Source organism: Rhinolophus ferrumequinum, chromosome 8 (genome assembly GCF_004115265.2).
Source record: "Rhinolophus ferrumequinum isolate MPI-CBG mRhiFer1 chromosome 8, mRhiFer1_v1.p, whole genome shotgun sequence".
NCBI classification, from domain to species: Eukaryota; Metazoa; Chordata; class Mammalia; order Chiroptera; family Rhinolophidae; genus Rhinolophus; species Rhinolophus ferrumequinum.
This window is the reverse complement of record NC_046291.1, coordinates 3,610,461-3,627,735: the sequence shown is the minus strand read 5'-3', so window position 1 is coordinate 3,627,735 and position 17,275 is coordinate 3,610,461. Positions and strand designations below refer to the sequence as shown.

Sequence of the window (17,275 nt, the reverse complement as noted above, 5' to 3'; positions counted from 1 at the left end):
TCTGGGCAGAGAGAGATGGTTGCGTCTCATTTCCCTCCTCCCTCGAAAGCAGAGGTAGTCCCTGGTAAGTGGCCCTCGGAGGAAAGAAAAGGCAAGCTGAGGAATGACAGAGGAGCCCCTCACCTTCCTCTCGGCGCTGGGAACCTTTCTGTAGAAGGTTTTCTCTGTGTCTCCGATCCACACCACAGATGGCTGGAGCTGTCGGGCCACCTGCAAGAAGGAAGAGCCTTGGTTATAAGCGCTTTCCCCTCCTGGGTGCACACTCGATTCCCTACTCCAAGTCTCCCTATATCAGCTAGAGGGGTGGGGGCCTCGTGGGGTGCCAGTGCACGCGCAGGACCGTACCCTCCGTCACTGCAGGCTGGGGGTGCTGCGTGGACTCCTCTCCCACACTCTGCTCTCGGACCCCGAGCACTGACTCCGCTTGGTTTGAAATAAGCCAATGGTTTTCTGCTGCAAACTATTGAGCCATGAGTTTTAATTACAGCCTGCTCTCGCTCCCAGGTTTACTCAGGTTTGCTCATGACGCGAGAGGCTGTTTCAGCACAAGTGCCCCCGTGATGCTATTTGTTCGCCTCCATTTGGCTCTGCCTTTGTGGCCCAGGTTTCACCTAGAAGGTGGCCCCGAGCCCCTCCAGGGTGGGCAGGGCTTTGCGGCAGCTCTGGGACTTACTGTGGGCCCCTGAATAATTGCCACACACCTCACAATCTCTTCAAAGCACCCCCATGATAGCGAAGTTCGGGTATTTTTGCAACAATTTGTGCTTTGTGCAAAATTGTGACAGATAAAAGCCATCCCCAGCCACAGCGAATACGGTGTTATGTACTCCTCTTTTTATATTTCTTAAAACATCATTAAGGCAGCAGGCATGATGTTAAACCAAGGCAGACATTTAATGAACGATGGAAAAGTGACTAGGAGCACGGGCTGCGTCTGTCTCCCAGCTCTGTGTGCCAAGCCAAGCAGATTAGGCGCGTTCAAAGGCAAAGGTGGATTGGACTCGATGCCGCTGCTCGTCTGACACCGGGCTGTCTGCGTTCACAGCCCCAAACACGTCAGGGTGTTTAGAGGGGAAAGCAGCAGTAGCCAACCACTGTTTGGCAGGCACTGTGGGTTAGACCCAGAGCCACAGAGTTGAAGAATTCAGAAGTGCAGGTTTTAAACCCAGGACCCTGGGCGGACGTGACATGATGTGCTAATAATAACAGCAGCTAGCAGGCAGCGGTGTCGCAGACGCGTATAGCGTCACACACCGGTCAGAGCCAGCATGGACCCAGCAGGTCCTCCGGCAATAACTCATTCACTCTCTCACTACCTGATCAAACAGGTGCCATTATCATCAACCCTGTTTGCAGATGGGGAAAATGAGGCTCAAAGGCGTTAAATGACCCATCCAAGGTCACACAGCTAGCCAGTGACAGAAGCAGGATGCAGGGCCAGGCTGGCTGATGGCTGCCACGTCTGTGCTGGAAGTACGGCACCTTCACAGGATCCTTCCCTGACTCCAGCCGCGACCTCAGTGCCTGCCCCACCTCCGCTCCCACACCCGTCAGTCCCGAAGTCTGTCCGTCCCACCCTGATCTCCTTCAGCTCCATCATTCCGTCTGTTCTCCCGGCTCCCTACTTTAAGCCCCCGCCTGCTTTCCCAAGTGGTCTGCCCACGGCAGTCAGAAGGATCCAGCTCGGTGTCCGAGGGGGCAGCTCCAAGGACCCACTGCTCCCCTAAAAGCTATTGTGAATCCAAGGCAGAAGCTTCCCCACTTCCAGCCCCCAAAGAAAATAAGAAAATGAGATACCATACATGAAAGGCTTTAAGTCCCTTAGAAATAAGATACTTTCTTATAACAGAGGAAAAAAAAGTCTTATTCTTTTCAGTCCCTTTGAAAAAAATCTTAGTTTTACAACCGAAACCAACGGAAAAGCAATTTTCACGCAAATAGCCGCCTCCTGTTTGGGCTAATGCCTGTGCTTGCTGAGGCCCCAGGCCCCTCCTCTCCTATGTCCATTTGATTTTTCATAAATTCTCCGTAGTTTTTATTTGTGTGCCTCTAGTTTCTCAGTCCAGCTTTTCTTAATGGGAACTGCAGATGTGAGGACCTAGCAGCTTAGGGTTACTGTTCTCTTTCTAACAAAGTAAGTCACATAGATGGACTGGGAACACAGGAATCTTATTAGTTTGGGATAATTTTGAAACCCACGGTCTTATTTCTAGCCCCTGATTTAAAGTGGTTTTGAAAACCTGGTCACAGCATTGCATTGAATGCAAAAGTTGACGATTGTTCTCTGAAGTGCAAGCTCTTTCCGAGCTGGTGGGGGAATGCCACACTTCCTGTATCCTAACGGCACCTGGGAAGAAATTCCGTTCCCAGGACGGTCACCTGCTTTGGCGCACGCAGGGCTGTTTGCAGGACTTTGGTGACGACGTGGTTGGGAAGGGCTCAGTTATTATCGAATGAAACACACAATCCCAGGCGACTTCTTTGACGCTCACAACACAGGAAACAGCCCTTTGCAAAGTGCCTTGACATCATAAACTACCACCCTCCCTTGCCACGTGCCATGTGCTGTGCCAAGCACATACCACACCTTCTCCCCTTTCACAGATGAGGTCACTGAGGCAGAGAGAGGGCGGAAGTAACATGCCCACCAGCACCGAGCAGTGATGGAGTCTGGAGTCAGACCCGGGTCTGCCCTGCACCCCCAGGCGTACCCTATAACCAGGCCGCACACTGCCATGTCACCAAGGTAGACGAGATGCCTGCTCGCCAGCACCTCGTCCCCGACTCGTACCCTGCTCTGTCACCTTTCATTCCGGCAGGATGAACTCTAAAATCATCACTGTCTTGTCCTTCTGAGAGGCAGTGTCTCACCCTCCTCAGTGGAGGGCTGGGTGAGGACACCTGGTGACCTTGCTCAGTCCCACACAGAGAAGAGAGGCGTGGAAAACTGGACCCTCCCTGGCGGAAAGCCTCTCCCCCCAAGAAGGACCAAAGGAACTGAGGAGACGCTTTCCGCCTTCCTCCCAAATCAAACAGGCTTAGATGAAGAATGCTTTGGGCACGTGAGTGGTCATTGCCTTGGAATGATGCCAGATGTGACACTGCTGGGACATGTTTTTACACGTGTCACCAACCTGCCCTCCTGGAGGTTGTTAACACTCTCCAGCCATAAAAAAGTGGACCTGTTTTTCCATTCTTCTCCTCGACGACTATGAACAAAAAACTCTGCCAATTTGTTGATGAAAAATGGTATCCTTTGCTCTTTTAGTTTTGCATTTAGCAATGAAAAGGCTTCATTAAATTACCCACAGATAGTTTGAGGTCATGGGCAATTAGATGTAATTAATTCAAATTGAACTTTTCAGAAGGTACGTGGGACAGTTCACTTCAACTGCCAGTAGAGGGCTCTTCAGTCCTATCAAATGTCACTACAGGTTTCAATTTTGTGTCAGTTCTGGAATAAAGACGAATTTCTACCAAAACGTGCTTTTTCAGATTCTGGGACGCTCTCTCAAACAATCAAAGACTTCTCCACCCATGAAAGTTTTATGAATTTGATCTTTTGTACTCTCCAAAGAAACGCTGTCAAACACTCCCCATCAGACTTAGGTTCCCCTGGGTTAGGGTATAATGGCTCAGCAATGAAAACCTGTTTGTGTTTGGCTGGTAGGATCTGCCCAAACGACCCTTGGAAGTTCTTTCTGAAAGGGCCCTATTTTGCTTGCCATAGAGAACCCAGGAAAAAACCAGCTGCTTTTTTCTGTAGTTGTGTCTCAGTTTACCAAACTGAAAAGGACCATCCATCCGTTTGGAACCATCCATCATCCGTCCGTCCGTCCGTCCGTCCATCCATCCATCCATCCTCCATCCCACACATATTTGCTGAGCATCTGTGATGTGTCAGGCTCCCTGGTGTGAGGCAGAGGAAGTTTGGGAATGGAGAGACGTCACTGCCCGCAGAGTGTGGACCTTCCTGTGTCTGAGTGGGAGGTGCTGTCCTGCTGCGGAGGAGGCGCAGGGGTGTGGGTGATTGGACGGGTGCGGGGGGCTTACCTTCCTAGACTATGGCCCCTGGGATCCTGTTTACATATGTATCATGTGGAGACACTTTAGTCTGTACTTCCACCATTTTAAAATGATATTTTAAATTTCTATTTCCTTGCATTATCTTTCATGAGACTGTTGTAGCAGTTACTTCAAGTCCTGACTGGGTGTTAGTTGGGAAAAACCACAAATGACTAAGAGCCAGGAGCCCTGACTCTGTGTGGAAAGGAAGGTAAATTGAGGCAGAGGAGAGGAGCAGAAGGGGGCTGGGGATGCAGGTGCAGTTGATAGACTGTGATAGGTGGCGGAGGGAACCAGCACCAGTAACAGAAACACATGGATACTATCACTGTATTCAAGGGGAAGGTGTCTGCACAGGGACAGGCGCGGGCTTACAAAGCCCTGAGCTTTGCTCTGGAAGCCCTTCTCTTCCCCAGGCCACTCCCCACCACACCTGTGCCACACTGCACCAACTGCGCCACCTTTGGGAAGCACAGGGGGCAATGCCTGTGTGCAAGGCCATACTTAACCTGCACAGGGCACGTTAGCCACGCTGAAGGCATCCCTCCACGGAGTGTTTCCAAGTTGGTTAAACATTCGTTAATGCCCGTGGCATCGACCCTGGTCCCAGGCTTGTCCCTACTTCCCCAGCACAGCACAACAGCCGACACACACTGCATTTCTGGTGATTGACGGCCCACAGAGTGCTTTCCCATCCCTTCCTGACGGACAGGGCCTGAGCCACCCTCCGCCTGGTGCTCTCCTCCCTGCAGAGCCCACTCTCCTCAGTGGGGGTGTGGCACACTCGTATGGCTGCTCAATTCTGCTGTGAGCCTAGACCCACTCTAAAATATAGGCTGTATTATTAAAAAAAAAAAAAAAAGGTTTTGATGCCTATTGTGTGCTCCCTTCCTCAACCTGAAACTGTCTCCATGACACAGTGGAAGGTGACCTGGCTTTCTGACAGCATGTCCACTCGGGACCTGTGGTCACCAGACTCCACCTTCCTTTACTTTCACGCCTGATGCTGCACTCAAGTGGATAAAGCCTGCTGCTCTCTCCCTGCTCCCCGTCCTTCTCCTCTCCGGCCCCCCTTCTCCCCTTCCCTCCTCTCCCCTTTCTTCTCCCCTCTCCTTCTCCTCCTCTCCCGTCCCTTCACCTCCCCTCTCCCCTCTGCTCCCTCTCCCTCTCTCTCACTAGAGCAGCTCTGTTTTTTGGGTCAGGTGTTTGTCTTTGCTTTATCCTTATTGAATTTCACCTTGTAAGGTGACACTAATGTATCTATTACATTATTATACATCTGTTTTTTTTTTTTTTTTTAATCACCCATGAGTAGCAACACTGTTTTTTTTTTGGGTTATTAGCCAGGAGTAGGAGTCTCCATGAGCTACAGAAACATAATTGGCTGGGCTCCCTGTGCCTGACTCCTGGCCCAGCTGTTGACACTAGCACATCTGGGCAAGATCCCTTGGCATGCTACCATGAGCCATTGGCCGTGAGCCCAGTGAGGGGCCCCAGGTGGGTGGCATCAAGGCAGGACCTAAGTCACGGCCTCCCTTGGTCCAGAATCACAGGCCAGTATGGCCTATAGCTGACACTGGCTGGGCAGCCCCCTTAGTGTGTTCTCCCAGGCCTCACTCCAGTTCTAGCCCTCAGTGGCCAGACTACGTGCATAGAAAGAAAGGGCAGTTGCAAGGAACATAGGGGCAGAGAGAACATGCCTTCCAAGACTCAGAGCACAGGGTCAGAAATTGTCTGCCCTGGGGGCGGCCGGATGATTCAGTTGGTTAGAGCGCAAGCTCAACAACAAAGTTGCCGGCTCAATTCCCACGTGGGAGGGTGGGCTGTGCCCCCTGCAACTAAAGATTAAGAATGGCAACTAGACTTGGAGCTGAGCTGTGCCCTCCACAACTAGATTGAAGGACAATGACTTGGCACTGATGGGCCCTGGAGAAACACACTGTTCCCAAATAAAATTAAAAAAAAAAAAAGAAATTGTCTGCTCTGGCCTCTTTTCCTGGGCTCCCCCTGGCCTTCTCCTGGGAGGTCTGGAGAATCAGGGGAGGACAGCTCAAGAAGAAGTGGGGTCCTGTCGAGTGTGCCAGCAGAATGCAGGACCTTCCAGCTCCTGAGCCTCCTCATGCTGAAATGAAATGCCCAAGCTGACATGTAGACCTAGGGAGGCAGCCTGCACTGCCCTGGAGGCCATCTGGGGGCCAGGTAGCAGCTTTAGAGAAGGACTGAAGCTTAAATCAGATGCCAGCCCCTTAGTTCATTTGTATTTTTTGGTCAAATTAAGTACCCTGAGCCTCAGTCTTCTTGTCTGTAAACAGAGACACTGTTTCCTGCCTCATCAGGGACTTGTACACTGAAAAGGAAAGCGAGTGTGGAACTCCTCAGCGTGGGATGGACTCGGCCCGAGGTCAAGGAGAGTCCTTCCTGCTCGTCTGTCCCTGATTCATTGTCATGCAAACCTGAGGAGGCCGGGGCCTGTGGTGTGTGGTGACTTTTTGTCCACGAAATATGTATTAAACATTAATCATTTATCCCATTTCTTACTGGGTTAGACGACTATACTTCTAACGGTTCCTCTCTAAAGAGAAGTATATTCTTTTCCACATAGAGCTGTAGTAGAAAGGAGAATTTTAAATGACAGTTGTTTACTTGTACAGTAAATGTGTACATTTCTTAAATATGTACAGTAAGTATTTCTTAAAGGAGCCTCCCTCAGCCAATGTGTTATTCCATTAAAGTTATTGTATGTAAATAAAGGAACCCTCAAGAGACAATGATAAAATGGATTTGAATTTGCGGTTGTGAAACAAATCAGAAACTTGTCTTGCCTAGTGTGTTTTCACGGATGCAGGGTACTGGGGGTGAAGCAATACCACCAGCTAGAACTTAGGAGCAGTTCCCTGACTGTCGCAATATTTACTCTTTGGAGATTAATTCAGTAATAGGAATTCTGTACGAGAAGAGGAGTAATCAGGCCTTCTGTTATTCACCTTCTCCAGCAAACGCCACACTCTAGCCTCAGCCCCATTCTATGGCTTACGTAACACAGGAACGCACGCTGCCTTCCTGCCACAGATCTAACATCCCGCGTTCCTTTGGTTAATTAAAAGCAAATACCTCTTTGCAATGCAGATAACTGCTCTGTCTGTCACTCACACTGGGGCACAGTGGCGTCACTGCACACAATTTTTAATTGAATGACTCCCACTCCTGGGCCTCTGGGTCTTTCATTAATCAGTTATTTACACAGTAAAGGTGAAGTTGAATGAGGTGTGTGTCAGGCACTCTGCCATGGAGTAGCCTTGGTGAGTAAATGTGCTGTTCCACATTTTGGTAATCTGACACCTGGCATTTTGTGATCCATGTAACGTCATTTTGCAATGATTCTCATAAATGCAAGGATAGCTTATCTGATATCAAGAAAATACCTCTCAGCAGCAGAAACAAATAATTTCCCGGTCATGTCGTGGGCTCTGTCCCATCACCACACCAGAAGCACTGAGCCATTTGGTGAATGGGAGAAGACAGGTTTAATTCAACCCAACTTCAGAAAGAGCTGGATAATGTAGGTATCCAGCTCTGGACGCAGGCTGGGAGGGCTCACGTCGAAGCATTGCAACCCAGGAAGACGACTTAAATGCTGTGTGCCTCACAAAATGGAATAACATCTTTAAAGGGCTGAAGGAAACATATGTCAACCCAGAATTCTATATCCAGCAAAACTGTCCTTCAAAAAATGGAGGGACTGTAAAGACATTTTGAAATAAATAAAATGAAAGCTAAGAAAATTTGCTGCCAGCAGAGCTGCACTAAAATAAATATGAAAGGATGTTCTTCAGGTAAAAGAGAAATGACACCAAGTGGAAAGTTGGATCAACAGAAAGGAATAAAGAATAGTGAAAATGGAAAATGTGTGACTAAGAGTAAAATACAAATTTCTCACCTCTTAAAGTCTTTAAAAGACAAACCATTATTTAATGCAAAAGTAATAACACTCTATTGTGGTGTTTGTAGCATTTTTAGATGTAAAATGTATGATAAAACCATAAAGGACAAGGGGTAATACTTGGATTATATTGCTGTAAGCTTTCACATTTTATGTAAAATAGTACAATATTAACTCTATGTAAACTGTGATAAATTAAAAATGACCATTGTAATCTGAAGAGCCATCACTAAAAACTAAGAAAGAGGCATGGCTAAAAAAATAGATCAATTCAAATAAAACAGTAAAAAGTACTGAGTTAACCCAAAAGAAGACAGGAAAGGAGGAAAAGAAGAAAAAAAAGGAAATGGGACAAATAGAGAACAAACAGCAAAATGGTAGCCCTAACTCAACCATATGATTAACTGCATTTAATGTAAACAAAGCAAACGCTCCAATAAAATGGCATATTTGTCAGATTGAATAAGAAATCAAGACTCAACTATGTGCTGTCTACAACTGTGTTTCCCTGAAAATATGACCTAGCTGGACCATCAACTCTAATGCATCTTTTGGAGCAAAAATTAATATAAGACCCAGTCTTATTTTAATATAATATAAAAATGGGTCTAATATAATAATATAACATAATATAATATCATATAAAACATAATATAATATAATATAATATAATATAATATAATATAATACAATACTGGGTCTAATATAATATAAGACCGGGTCTTCTATTAATTTTTGCTCCAAAAGATGCATTAAAGCTGATTGTCCGGCTGGGTCCTATTTTCGGAGAAACATGGAAGAAATGCACTTTCACTACAAAGACATTGAAAGTAACAGTCTGAAGGATGCTGATGTGTCTCTAATCATATAAGATTAGGTAGACTTCAAGACAAAAAGGGACATTTCATAGCGCCAAAACAACCCTCTAGGAAGATGTAACATCCTACATGTGATGATTCCCGCAACAGGGCTTCAACTCGTGTGGGGCAAAACTGACACAACCAATAGGAGAAACACAGACTTCCACAATCATGGTTGGAGTTTTCACATTGTCTTTCAGCAGTTGATAGGACAAGTAAACAAAGAAAAATGAAAAAATGCAAAAAAACAAGTCACAGAAGGCGAGAAAACTTTTGCAATTCATATGTCTGACAAAGAACCTGCATCCAGAATACATGAAGAACTCTTGTACACCCCAAGACCAACAGTCCAGTGAAAACTAGGCAAATGACTTGAACAGACATTTAAAAAAAAAAAAAGTCATACAAGGGACCAAAAAGCACATGAAAATGGTGGTTACACAGTTGTGTACATTTTTCAAAAGCTCACACTTAAAATATATACTTAAGATCTGTGCATGTCATTGTATATATTTTTTACCTTAATAAAAATGGTGCAGGAAGATAAAGAAGAGAAGAACCTAGGTTTGGATCTCAGCTCAGCCACTTGACCCTGGTGGCCTTGGGCAAGTTGCTTAACCTCTAGAGCCCGTTTCTTTCTCTGTATGTCGGGATGACGATGAACCCTTCACCTGGCTGTTGGGAAGGTTCAATGTCACAACAGAAGGTTGTGGATTACTAAGTCCCTGTGAAATACTCTGTTAAATACAGTAATGGCCTTTTTTATTCCCTACCCACCTTCCTCTGCTCCCACCTCCTAGCTCTTCAAAAATCTCTCCACGGATTCCTTCAGGACAAGCAAGGGAGACAAGGCGAACTGGGAATGTCCTACCTCACTGTAGTGTTGGGGTCATGTGGTTTGGGGAAGGAACCCCACCGTGCTCATTTGTCACTGTGGCTGTTAGGATGGTGTGGGAAAGGAGCCATTCCTTTGAGCAACTATGTATGACAAGCTGGTCCTGTGCTTTAGAGCCCGTGAAAGGAGACACAGCGCTGGGGTCTGCTGCTGACAGTCATTGCTACACGGACGCTTTGACGTAGTTGAGGCTGGCTTACCTGGCATTCTAGCAACTAAATGTGAACCGGACAGCATAATGTCAACCCCAAGGTGCTCGGCCAAATAAAAAGGAAATCCTGTGGTTTTGATATTACATAGAAATATTCTGTATCAAAATGCTTTAAAAGTTGGTCACCCTTGTATATTGTGTGTATCTATCTATCTATCTATCTATCTATCTATCTATCTATCTATCTATCTATCTATCTATCTATCTATCTATCATCTCCTATCTATCACCATCATCATTTATATCTAAACTGTGTCAGAGAATCACTGATTTTTGGGCTGACAGAGCGCCTCAGTATCACTTGGGCTGACTCGTTCATTTTTGGGGATGATAGAACAAAGACCCAGGGAGATGAGGGCTTATCTGAGATCACAGAGCTGGCTGGTGGATGGGTCTTTTAGGAACCCTGCCCCCTGGCCCGGCGATAAAATGAGCGTTTGCCTCACGGCGGTTGGCTTAACTTCGTGGGGTTCTTCCTATGACCTGTGTGAGGAGCTGATGTGCAGACGGACCAGAGCTTGGCAACGCACACCTCGTGAGCCTACCCCCCAGTGCAAATGTCTGATGCTGCTTGTGAAGGGAGGTGGGCGGAAAAGACACTGTGGATTGAATTTCCAACGAGATGTGCGAGCATTTCAGAAAGGCTTCCTGTGGCACAAGGAGGCTGGTGCGCATGGCACAGTGTTTATGCAAAGACAGAAGCTATTTCGAATCGCGCGATGCTCAGCCAGATGCAGTGACTAAAAATGTGCAGGAGGACGCAACGGGGACATCGAAGAGGGATGCTCATGCCAGCCTAGGAGGTTACCCACGGGGCCTGTGCTCGCTGGCTTAAGAAGATGAACTACAGGATGTGAAAATGGAACCTGAAAGGGAGGAGAACGGCCCCAGGAACCATCATAACTACCTTGAGGACCACATGTAGCATCATTTGGAGGCCGCTTTTGCCCGGGTACTTGCCGGCGATGTTAGCTGCAGACAAGTTGAAGAGGTTGGCGCCCGTTTCGGTACAGATGGCATGGACCAGCATTTTCTTCCCGACCCCCGACGGCCCGGCCAGCAGCAGGGACCTCACCAAAGGGGCTTTCTCGTGCACTGCTGCGGAACCTGAAAAAGCCAGAGGCAGCGGCTCTTAGACTAGGATTCCTCAGGGCCGCGACTCCACCGCGTGACCCCCGTTTCTGCAACAGTGATGAATGCGTCGGGAGCACTTTTAGCCAGAAGCACGCCTCCCGTCTCAGCTGGCTCTGCGACACTTTGATTTGTAGGTCAGGGCTTGTGGTGGAGCCATAGGGTCTCCTTGGGTGTTCAACACGTTGCTTCTCCTCCACCCCTCACCCTGGAATTTTCCCCAAACTCATAATTTTAAAGAACATTCCTGCAATAACTTACCTCTGGCATATTTTGGGAGGAGAGATGGGATTTGTCTGCTTGTCAGCAGCGCATTACATCGTTTGGAAGCTTGAGAAGGAAATGTGGAGGTGGATGGGAAGGAGGGCTGAGAGTGTCCTTTAGCGATTCTTAGGAAGGAAAGGGCAAAACCAAGATCCGTGGCAGGAGCTGCACTTCGCTCTTCTGCCTCTTTCTGGCTGTCAGTAGGGGCAGAGTCAGCCTGACACTTGATCATGAGGTCACTCAGAGGTCCATCGTCCTGCTCACTGTCACTCACTGTCCATCTCCTTGGAGCCCAGATGGGGACTCGGGCTTGGGTGTCGTCCCTTGTCCTGAACACCAGTGGAGCACAGGGTGGCGCTAAGTAATTCTGTACAAAGTCAGCGGAATGAAGTCCTGGGAGGTGCTGTGATTGAAACATCCACGATCACGTCGGTTTGCTTTTGGTCAACTCCTGGGCGCTTCCTGAGCAGCTGTGACTACATCACTACGACAGTGAGTGCTGCGCTCTTCTCCTTTCCTTTCTCGTGTAATTGAAAAGATATGGGGAATTTACCAAATAATCGGGAACAGTTTTCATGGTTACCTAACGTATTCCACATAAACTTGGAACATAGTTTGGAGCAAGTTCTCTTTAAAAGGAAATGAAATCCTGTGGTGAGTGAGGGATAAAGGAGACCCTGTTTGTCATTACTGGAGAGCGCGCCGCTCAGGGGTCTCCTAGTCAATACCTGGGTCCCGAGCGAGGGCTGCTCTGTCCCTGGCCCTGCTCGAGGGCCATCAGGGATCCAATGTGAAAAGAGTCAGGAATTGCTGTCAGGAGTTTGTGGCAGGAGAGGACCTAACCCTGAGTGGGTAAGACTAGAATGGGAGGCAAATAGTGCTAAGACCCGTGAGCCACAGAGTTCAGAGAAGAAACTAAATCCAACTTGGGGCTGAGTAGGGGGCGGGGGTGGTCCAGGTCGGACTTCCCATAGGCGGCAGCCCCCGAGCTGGCCTCTGAAGAACAGGCAGAGTTGGAACGTGCCATGAAGGGGACTTCTGAGAAGATTCCAAGTGAGGAGGGCACAGTGCCCCAGTGACCGCTGGCCTGGCATGGGGCATCAGGCGGGCACTGGGGGAGTGCCAGGTAATGCTGATTGGCAGCGGACAGTGAGGAGGTGGGGAGGGAGGCTGATGCCAGCTGTAGGGGTCCCTGGAAGGTGGGCGGGGTTGCAGATTTGCCCAAGGTGCTGACTGAGGCCAGGAGGTGGGGAGACGTCCCTGAGAGGGGTGGAGGGAGGAGAGGACAGACAGAATCAGGGGAGGGGATAGCAGAAGGGAGGGCCAGGGGTGGGGGAGACCCAGGAGAAGGTGTGCGTTTGCTCCAGGGCAGTGATTTTCCAGAAAGAAGGCGGTGGTCACCAAGGTTGCTCAGAGATGTAAAGAGGGTGGTCTGGGAAGGTGTCTGCACCTGGGGCCTCTCTGACCTCCGGACAGCTGGTGGGGGAGGGGCAAGGGCGCTGATGGGGACACACCCGCCACAGTGTCCACGGCTCTTCCTGCCCATTTCAACTTCCAATGGCAGTTTTAAAAAAAAAATATGAAGAATGACTAAGAGAGTACATTTCCAGGCTTTTCAATTCTCGGAGGATTGGCGTCACAAGGAGGTCCCTGTCCTAAGCCCAGCTCTGTCCCTTCCTAACCTTGGACTCTGAAAGGCTTACTCATCTGGAAAAGCGGGTTCAAGGTCCACCTGATGGGTTCTGCTGGGAAACGCAACAATTTACGTAAAACTCCCAGCAAGCTGTTTCTGCTTCGTAAATGCCCTCCTCCCTTCCTTTTCTCCCTCCAGGGCTCCGGGGCACAGGAGCATTTCCGGGACGGAGGGTGGACGCTGACCAGATGCTTCCTGGGCATTCCTCTATCGTTCAGGGCGTTCTGAAAGCTCAGACCTCGTCCTTGTTGCCCAGGCTGAGGCCTGCGGAGACTGTGTCACCTGGCGGGGTGGAGAGTGGCCTTGACGTGTGTCCTCAGTGCCCTCTGCCCTGTGGACCAGTTGGTTAGTCCTGGCAGTGGTGACCTGAACAATCGGGGCCAAGAGACACATTCTTTTTTGGAATGTATGAAATTTAAATGATTTCTCTGTCCGTCTTGGTTGTGCATTGCAAACACGCACACTGGTCATGAAAACAAACGCCCGCCTGCTCTCGGGCCTGGGGAGGTCAGCAGCCCAAAGGGACTTGGGATTCCTCGTTGACAAAAGGAGGGTCCGGGCCGGGTGCTTCCTGAGCACCCTTCTCCTGATGCTTTCAAGCAGCTTGGAAAACGACATCCATCACCTTGCATCCATGTGCCCAGGAGGCAAACACACCACACCCTGATTTGTTAGGCGTTTCCTTAGAAACGTGTCAGCTCTTGGTCCTCTCAGCTCCACTGCCTTCCGTTAGTTACACTGTGATGACATCTGAGGAGCTAATCTATTTATTTTGTAATTTACACGGACCCAGAGATATTATGTATTTCTTGTGTTGATCCCAAATTGTGTGGAGCCCCAAAGTACTATTTGTTTATGTTCTCTATATACCGTGTTTCCCCGAAAATAAGACCTAGCTGGACCACCAGCTCTAATGAGTCTTTTGGAGCAAAAATTAATATAAGACCTGGTCTTATATTATCTTATGTAAGACTGTGTCCTATATTATCTTATATAAGACTTGGTCTTATATTATATTAAAATAAGACCGGGTCTTATAAATTTTTGCTCCAAAAGACGTATTAGAGCTGATGGTGCGGCTAGGTCTTATTTTCAGGGAAACACAGTATATTATTTATGTCAACCCCAAGTTTACTACTTCTCTACTTACTACTTCAATTTAAAGAGAGGAATGGACTAATTCTTGTCAGTCGGTCAAGTACTTACTAAGTCAAAGTAGAAGAATATTCTAAGTGTCGAAACTCTTCCTATCTCATTGTAAAGCAAATTAAACAAGGAGTGATTTCTATGTCAGAACTGGTGTCAGAGCACAGGCTGGCTGGAGTTCCCTCCTCTGCCTCCGCTGACGCAGGTCAGACATATTAAAGTCACAAAAAATAAAAGTAAGAGTGAGGAGGGCAGCAGCTGTCTCTGTTAGAGAGCCCGCCTTTCCCGCACCTCTCAGCATACCGCGGAGCTCCAGTCCGAGCGTCTGAACGGTCGAGACTGTATCTCACTTGGCAGTTAAAAGTGGACTTCAGTGAAAACCACACAGCCTCGATTCCTTAGATGGCTTGAAACACACTATCCCTGACTCCCAAAGGGCGGGTTCGTTTAAGGACCTAGTAGCCGAAGCCTGTGTGTAAGAGGCAAGCCGAGACCTTAGCCCTTTGTCTAATTTGGGGAATTTTAATTGCAGGTGCCGCGTGGGCTGTTATCTCTTCAGATGATTGTCGACAGAACCTTCTGCCTAGAATGTGAAGCAGGCGCTCAGAGGTGCTCCCCGCGGAGTGCTTTTCAGGGTGCTCTGGGGTTCGCTATGGCCAGGAAATTAGCTTCACTCAAAATTCCTGGTGGGAAGAGTTAAGCCTCAGTGCATGCTGACGACGCAGGAAGACACTGTCAGAGCAGCCGGTGGAGCACCCCTCGTTCTAGAAAAGGCACAGCAGGGCATGTGAAGCCTTTACCTAGTGGCAAGATCCCGTACAGGGCGATGAGCTGTCTGACATCCAGGAGGGAAGGCATGGGTTCTATGGCTACCTGGCGAAGACTGGTTCCCAGGTAGCTGTACTCACCTGGGAGAAAGGAAACAGAGGACAAATGAATGGGAAACTATGTTGGTCTGCGCTGCATGATTTTGGCACTTGCAAAGTTAACACAGAATGAATTAAACATTTCTGAGCAAATATAGTGGCATGAGGAGGGTCAGAAGAAGAACACATCTTTCCTCAGAGAAAGGCTTGAAGAAGAACTGCAGTCGCGAAAGTACTGCTGTGCTGGTGTAGTAACTGGGCTGAGTGTAGTAAGTACAGTAAGTACTGCGTACTGTAGTAAGTGTGCTGAGACGCATACGAACCCCATTGTGGTTCTGAAAACACCCTTTGAATATTGCATGTGTGAAGTGGGCCAAAATTCTGAAATGAGGGACATACAAATAAGACTACAATACAGAAGTTTTCTGTTGAATTTATATTCCAAGAGATTCTGTCTAACATTTACACAAACTTCAAAAATAAATGATTTAAGCTCGTGATGAGATATCTGTATTGGAGTGGTGTAAAGCTGAACCTAAAATGCAGCCATTGGAAAGGACGGGTATGAGTCTAATTTAGGATAAATAGAAGCATCTCTTTTTGAGGGTCATATTCATTTACATTTTTATCATTTTTAAAGGATCACCAAAGGAATAATACAGAAATAAATCTTTACAGGTTTAATTAGAAGGCATCAAAGGGCTTAATTGTAACTAGTCATAAATCTGAAGGGTTATTTTCTAACTAATTTAGATAAGGTCACCACGAAAATTAGTTTGGCTGTCTCCATTTGTCAAGAGGAGGGACCTTTCCGTGCTCATAAGGTTCTCTCTTTTTTTCTACCTGATTCTGGAGTAAAAATATTTAATGATCGTTTTTTTTTTTTTTTCCCCTGACTCTTTCTTCCTATAACAAGTATGGAGCTTGACGAGCTTTTGATGTTATATTTGTACAACAAATACATTTATGTGTGTACAAAAATACTGCAAAAAAATACACATGTGTATGTGTATGACATACTGAAAATATTGAACACTTTAAAGCATTTTGAAATGCGAAGAAAACTGGAATTAAAACCCAGGTACGATGACTGTTCCGTTGTGGAGGGTGGCCTTTCAAAGCCTCCACGGGAAGAAGGCTGTCCTTGGCAAGGGCAGTGGGTACTGGTGGGGAGAATGACAGATAATGAAAGCGTCTGCTATGGCTTCCAACCCCCACGCTTTTTAATGAGCAGGTAATAAATAGAACAGTGGTTAATTTCGCCTTCACTGAGAGTAGGGAGAGGTCCTGTAGACACCGTTAAATCCAGCGCTTATTGCGGTAAACATGACATTAGAGGTGATGTGAAAGTGATTCCCATTTCCCTGCTTAAGTAACTCCATATTAATATCCAATGCACTGTATCTGCTAGAACCGAACAGATTTTGTTTGCACAAACTAGATTAGGTTGAATTAATGGGTGTCGGTTCCGACGGAGTGAAGGACACAACCAGTCCGGACTGTTTGCCACGCGACGAGATTCATTCTGAAAGCACGTTACTACGGTTTGTTCCTGCAGAACATGGATGCCACCCGCTCGTTCCATCTACTCGGTCAGAACTCGGAAACTGCAGCATTCCCTGCGCCACCAGCTCTTCCACGAGGGAGGGAAGAGGGACATGGCGGCTGGAAAGCTACTTGAGATACAGGGTGTGAAAAAGGGCCAGGAGGTCTAGAGCAATGGAAGGAAAAGGAGCAGAGGAGATGTTATGGGGTGGACGGCGTCCCCTTTAAATTCCTGGGTGAAGTCCTAACCCCCAGTATCTCAGAATGTCGCCTTATTTGAAAATAGAGTTGCTGCTGTTAAGATGAGGTCATCAAGGTGGGTAGTCCTTTAATAAAGGGGGTATTTGCACATGTCGAGGACTGCCAACAAACCACCAAGGGACAAGAGGAGGGACGAAATGATGAGGTCAGCTCAGGCCACCGGAGCCTGAGGGCAGCTGGGCGTCCCGGCCGGGAGGACTGATGGGTCCAGGCAGCAGGAGAGGGGGCCATCGGGAAGGAGTTCTGGGGCTGCAGCAAAGGAACAGACGTTGCCTCAGCACCTGCAGAAGGAGCAATGCTGCCGACACCTTGACCGTGGACTTTCGGCCTCTAGAGCTGTGAGACGACATTTTTGCAGTGCAAGCCCCTCAGTATGTGGGACGAGTTACAGCGGCCCT

General features: G+C 47.8%; 1 protein-coding gene across 4 annotated transcripts in view; it reads right to left on the bottom strand.

Moving 5' to 3' along the window:
* Positions 1 to 17,275, bottom strand: part of IQCA1 (IQ motif containing with AAA domain 1) — a 138,176-nt gene that overhangs the window by 21,607 nt on the left and 99,294 nt on the right. For all 4 annotated transcript variants that reach the window (XM_033111418.1, XM_033111417.1, XM_033111420.1 and 1 more), the window contains 3 exons: positions 15,006 to 15,113; positions 10,879 to 11,078; positions 124 to 210 (listed from right to left, as the gene is read on the bottom strand). In XM_033111418.1, coding sequence (XP_032967309.1) covers positions 124 to 210; positions 10,879 to 11,078; positions 15,006 to 15,113 — 395 coding nt within the window. The remainder of the gene's footprint in view (positions 1 to 123; positions 211 to 10,878; positions 11,079 to 15,005; positions 15,114 to 17,275) is intronic.